The sequence below is a fragment of the Triticum dicoccoides genome, chromosome 6A (assembly GCF_002162155.2).
Source record: "Triticum dicoccoides isolate Atlit2015 ecotype Zavitan chromosome 6A, WEW_v2.0, whole genome shotgun sequence".
Taxonomy (NCBI): domain Eukaryota; kingdom Viridiplantae; phylum Streptophyta; class Magnoliopsida; order Poales; family Poaceae; genus Triticum; species Triticum dicoccoides.
The window spans coordinates 594,198,486-594,204,761 of NC_041390.1; the positions used below are offsets into that span (position 1 = coordinate 594,198,486).

The 6,276-nt window shown below is 46.9% G+C and overlaps 1 protein-coding gene across 1 annotated transcript in view; it reads right to left on the minus strand.

Annotated features, from left to right (window-relative positions):
• Positions 1-5,158, minus strand: part of LOC119314408 (dehydrin DHN3-like) — an 8,660-nt gene extending 3,502 nt beyond the window's left edge. The window contains exon 1 of the mRNA XM_037589121.1: positions 4,886-5,158. Coding sequence (XP_037445018.1) covers positions 4,886-5,095 — 210 coding nt within the window. The 5' untranslated portion in view covers positions 5,096-5,158. The remainder of the gene's footprint in view (positions 1-4,885) is intronic.
• Positions 5,159-6,276: the final 1,118 nt, after the last annotated feature.

Sequence of the window (6,276 nt, forward strand, 5' to 3'; positions counted from 1 at the left end):
TGGACGACCCATTCGTGAGCGACTTTGTTGGCCAGCTAGTCATTTTCATTTTACAGGCTTCAGTGATATGGAAAAATTTGCGGGCATTCATCGGGTTTCGAGATGGTGGCACCACCGGCGTGTCTCAGGGGGCATTGGAGCACTATCTCTTCTGAGGCGTAAGGTGGACACAACGTTGCATGATGGAGGTGCCGAGAGATGAACTTGTTGTTGAGCTGCCGCCACACCGATGGAGGTAGGGGGAGCAATGCTACACATAGAGACTACATCTTACGGGATTAGTGGATGGGCTTATGTGGTATTTTTACCACCTAGTTAAATTCTAGTGTGAGGGTGGTGGCAGTGGAGAGATTAGTGAGGAAGGTTTTGTAAAAAAAGTTGCACGAAGACTTTCAATCTATTCATCATCAATCATGCATGATAGTATAACGAATAAAAGAAATAATAAATATTACATCTAGATCATTTTTGAGGTGGGGCTCCTAGGCTGTGTGTCATTGCGTGGTGGAGCTTGCGATCTTTGAGTCGGAATCAGGGTTTTGGTTGTGTTTACTTTACTTTACTATCATACCCAATAAATATACATGCTTGTTGTGTACCCATCATGTCCTCTTTTTCATATGGAAATAATACCCTATGTAGTACTAGTAATAACCTTAATGATATTCCCGCAAAAAGGCTTACTGGTTATCTTCTATATCAAAATAGCTAGTATCCACTAACTTATTTATCTTAACATGCAAGTATGGCACTTCATCATGCAACATGCATGGGAAAATGCGCACCTCAACATGCAACCATGCATACAAAAATCTCATCTCAACATGCAACCATGCATACACATATGCATGAGAATTTTCATTCTATAATGGTATTTATATTTTATAAATATTTTACAACTATATACAATAATAAAACATAATAAATCATATGTATTTTGGTTTTAGTTATCATATTATTACTCAAAAAATATTGATGTTCCATACAACCATATCGCATTGAAATATATTGCGAAAGACCCCCACAACAAAATGTGAGGTATCGTCTAGTTTATACAACAACTACAACATTTTATAACTAGAGAGTTAGGGCTTACTATTATGTAGGTGATATAGCTTCACATGTCATGTATAGTAATAAAATATTAATTTACTTATCCAAATTTTGTGCGGGGATCCACCGATAACCATGGACATCACATAGTATCTATGCCCCAACCATGAATAATCGGTTCCCTTTTTTTGCGACGGTGTCGAATAATTGATACTCATGAGTCTTATTTATGGATAAAAAATCATAGCAATACTCAATCCATAGTAGTTGGTATCCATGAGCCCAAACCCATGGGTAAAATTACCATGAAGCATATTTGGCACGAGACTAAAATAGACATCTATGGCGTTTTCTCTACCTATCGTGTTTAAAGGCCACAAGTTGATGCAACCTTTTTTGTGGCTGCCCTTTGACTCGTACCAGATAGGGCTCTTTCCCGTAGCGTGCGGCGTGTCAAGTTGGTATTTTGTGACGCACATTTACTTTACCCCGATTATTTGTGTTTCCTGGATATTATTGGTTGCAGGGCTGCCTTGATTTTTGTCTCTTAGAGATGAATTTTGTGGTCAAAAGATACTTGTTTTGGATTCAAATTTTTTGCATAACATTCTCTCTATTTGATGTCATATCACATGCCTGTGTTCACATTTGCAACATAGAGAACATAGCTGCCATAAACATCACATACATCCATAGAAGCAATCTTGACATGATCATAAACCACAAGCATATAGCCCAGGAACACATATGCACTTAAGTCACGTGTGCCACAAATACACTAAAGTTAAGTAACAAATCCAACACGATGACAGAACTGTTAAGAAGCACCATTGATAAGTTAGAGGTGGCAACCTCTGCGCCAAAGCCCGCTAGTCCATGTCATAGAGCTCATCATCGTCTTTGAGTACCCGATTTGTTAGAAAATTGCATAGCTGCCCATGAATGACTCGATGTTTGATGGTTCAAACTCTTTGTATTGATTTGTACCAATGACAAATGCACAACTCCTATTTTGTTGCTTTTACTATATTTGCAATACCGACACTTGTTAGTAGCTCAACACACAATTTTAATTCATTGCATTAGCCTTAAACAAGTAAAGTCCTTTGTTTTTCTTAGTACATACAACAATTTTGCTAAACCATATATGGCTTCGATTCCTTGCATTAGATTGAAACAATTAATGCATTTACTCGATATTTTTAACCATTGTGTGTTTCTTGAGGAGCACTCCTCACAGTAGATAATATCAAACACACTTTAGTTTTTTATGAAACTGCCTCTCATTATACCGCCATTGGTGGATAATAATATCAAAATATAGCTCGCTACCTCGTAGACCATAATAGTCCGGCCATGTCAAAATTCCCTAGAAATATTATATCTTGTTAGAGCATCTACAGCCAGGCACCTCAAACCCCCCTCATACGCCTGGGTGGACAACTTGGTCACTAACTTGTCAAAAAACCCGACCTAGATGGGCGCCTCAAACTAGCCTCAAACACCCGGGCTGACCGACACCCCTCATATCCAGCCCAAATATGGGGAGGCCCGGGCCCGGACCATGTGACCCCACATATATTCGTCCCGTCCGCTCCCCGGACCAAACCCTAGCCACTTCACTTCACTCCCCTTCACTCCTTTCCACTCAACTCCGCCACCCAAGCTACCGTCCAGTGATCGCGGGCCTTTTCTGGCATGGCAGACAGTGGATCTGACTCTGATCAGTTCGGATCCATTGACTGGGGTGTCCTTCCGTGCGGGTTGCAGGAGGCAATGGTCGTTCTCATTGCACTCCGCGGCTCCCGAGAGGACATCACCTGACCGACTACAGGATCTGTCTGGTGTGAGTCCATTGTGTTGGCGCATCGGGCGCTCGGATCTTCCGAGGCTGGATCATCGCGGTCCTCTCAGGAGCTTTCCAATCTCCCTTTCTCCAGCACTGGTCCACCGGAGTATGAGTGCTACCGGGACCGGTGTGCCCACTGTGGGAAGGAGGGGATGTGGGTGGCCAAGGCCTGCCTCGCTGCCGAAATGGTGGCGGCGGAGGCGGTTGATGCGGCGGCACGGGCTGCCGCGGACTAGAAAGTCATCTGCACCCGCATTGTAAAGATGCGGCAGCGAAGGAACACGCGCGCCCTCGTCCGAGAGCAGAATGAGGCGGTCCATGCCACGGCCAGACTACCACCCCCTCCCCCCTCCCCAAGGAGGAGAAGGAGGACACCGACGGGCCAGAAGTGTTTTCAACCGCTACTTCTGTGAGAAGGACGACAAGGGCGCCAGGAAGGGCAATGGCAGCCGTGGATGATCTTCTCCATAGCTAGATGTAGGTTAAACATGCCAAATTTTGGTACTTTCGATGGCATGTCCAGATGTAGTAGTCGAACGATGTGTGTAATGCATTGTTTTACGTAGTTGCATCACTTTGTATGGATTTGTGAGGTGTTCGGTTGTGAGAAAGGAAATTTGAGGTGTGACCGGTTAGTGTCCACGGACGCGCCCGAGCGCCTCTGCAGGCGTTTGAGGGTTCGGATTTGTCAAGTCCAGCTATAAATGCTCTTAGTTGTTTTCACCTACAGATTTACTCTCCATATCAAAAGGAAAATACTAGGAAAAAAAACTGAATTATGAGGTATCAAACCTAGTCGATCATCCTACTCACTTGCGAAGTTTTGTGAAGAAATAACATCCGTGGTATTTTTAGATCGAACATCCTACTCACTTGCAAAGTTTTGTGAAGAAATAACATCCGTGGTATTTTTAGAAAGAAAAATACAGCGGACCCACGATTCATTCAAACAGTTATTTTTTATACAATCGAGCTTTTTGACTTTTTTGCTGAGAATACCAGGGATGTCATTTCTTTCTGAGAATATCGCAGATGTCATTTCTTCACGAAAGTTCACCCAGGAGTAGAATGGTCCACCAGGTTTGCTCCCAGTTTTCAGTTTTTTATTTATTTTCCCACGCACTTTTCTGATTTACTATTTTTCATGGAAATATTTACTATTTATATAGTGTGCACAGGCACCCTTCACTTATGTTATTCTTTCTTCACTTGAAGGTCCTCGCACACTATGGCTATGGACTCTCGAAACCCACGGCTTGCCATGGAAAGCAGCTGGAATGGATTTGGTCCTCATGTTCTACGTAGACATGTATGTAAATTCCAAATTTAATCAAATCTTCAGAAATTGTTGGATATCATTCAACATTTTTAGGTCTTTCATGGATTCTGGAAGCAATCATATTTATATTTGGACGATGCTGTAGAAAGAAACCCGGGTACGTACAAGAAATCCAAATTCAAGTCCACAAAACTCAGAACTCAGACATTACAAGTGTGCTAAATCTCAGTTTGTTTCAGGAAGTTTTATTGTATCTCCATCTTATTATTCTGCGAAGGTGGCCGCGGGCCGTCTTCAGTGCTGTCCGGGCAGCTTGTCCTTGATCTTGTCCATGACGCCCTTCTTCTCGCCCGTACCGTGGGCGCCGTGAGTCGCCGTGTCGGTCATTCCGGTGTGTCCCTGCAGCCGCTGGGTGCCACCGGAGGCTGTGGTGCCATGCGCCCCCAAGCGCCCCGGTTCCGGCCATCCCTGCCGTATGACCTTGCTGTCCGTAGGTGCCAGCAGTCTGCTGCTGGTCAGCGTGACTACCGGGGAGCTTCTCCTTGATCTTCTCTTTGATGCCCTTCTTTCTCCTTCCGCCCATGCCACCATCCTCAGACTACCACGACGAACAAGAAAAATCAGTCAATTGATTTTTCTTATTCGTACAAAATATACATTGGAAAATGCAACTGTGCAAGCAAACTCAAGGTATACATACGCACCGAGCTGGAGCTCGAGCTGCCGGAGCGGTGCAGGATCCCACCGCCAGCCTGGTGCTCGTCCTTCAGGGGCTGGAAATGCCCACCAGTGGCCGCGCCGGTGCCTCCTCCGCCGTGTGCGCCCATGCCGGTGCCGTGGCCGGCCACCGGGTTACCGTACTCGTCCACGCGGTTGGCCGACTGGCCCTGCTGCTGCTGTCCCTGGTACTCCATCTTGCAGAATTGCACTGGTGTTGATCTTTGGTTCTCTCAGAAATCTGGTGTGTTGTCTTCCTCACTTGGCTGCAACTCGTGGCTGTGTTGTGTAAGCAGGCGTAGCACGATGCACTATTTATAGGCCGTTTGCCGGTTTGCGTGTGTGTGATCATTGGAATGATCGTCTGCCGGAGGCGCTACGTGTGCTCGCGTGAGTGGGTTGGCAGGCGGGACTGGAGCCGGTGACTCGCCCATGAAGAGAGGCCGGACGTGCAGGTACGTGGAGCGTCCGCGTTGCCACGTATCTTCTCATTCTCGAAGCGCGGGTGATGACACACATGGGAGAATATCTTTCTTTCATTTTGGAAAAAAGGGAGCCTATATCTTTCGTCCGATCGAGCCCTCTCGCACGTGTTCCTTCTTCTTCCTCCCGATGTGATTTTCCATAGCGCATCATCGCCCCCTTTCCCTCGGCTCCTCCTTGCAGCTCCGCGTCGTTGCCGTAGCCACTTACTAGCGTAGCGCGTCGGCTCGGCGGTTTCCATGCTGCCCCGTGTGATTTTGCCCCTATGTAGCAAAACGTGTTGCTGGATCCGGGCTCCGGCCTCCGCCATGTGTGGCATCCCAAAAGACTCAAATCACATCTTTTTCTCCTGCGTGTCTGCCTAATTCGTGTGGAGCTGCTTTCGGGAGGCAGTGGAAGGTGATTGGTGCCACATCAACTTCCCCGACCTCTATGTTGAGCTCCTGACTCCCCCCACCCCCGCCATCTCGCCACATTAGGTGGCTTGAGATCGGGGCCCTCCCGTGGACCCTGTGGACGATCCGCAATAAGCTCGTGATTCAGCGCACCCCTCTTCGGCGTGCCATTGACGGTCTCTTCAAACTGTCTGGCTACTTGCAGTTTTGGCGGCCGCTTAGCCGCCCTCAGGACCGGGACACCATCTCCGCCTTCATCGCCGACCTGCGCTCGATGGCCGTCCGCCTATCGCCGCCGCCGCCCCCGGAGCCAGATTAGACACCTGGCGTGCTCTCCGTCTCCGGCTACGGCCCCTTTTGTTTTTTTGTTTTTGGGCTTGTTGAGTTGTGTCCTCAGCAAAACATTTGTACTTCTTGTTGTGTGATTTGGGTGTGTGTGCTGAACTAGTCCGTGTATACTTGCTCTTGGCGGTTTGCTTTATTTATAAAGTGGGACGAAA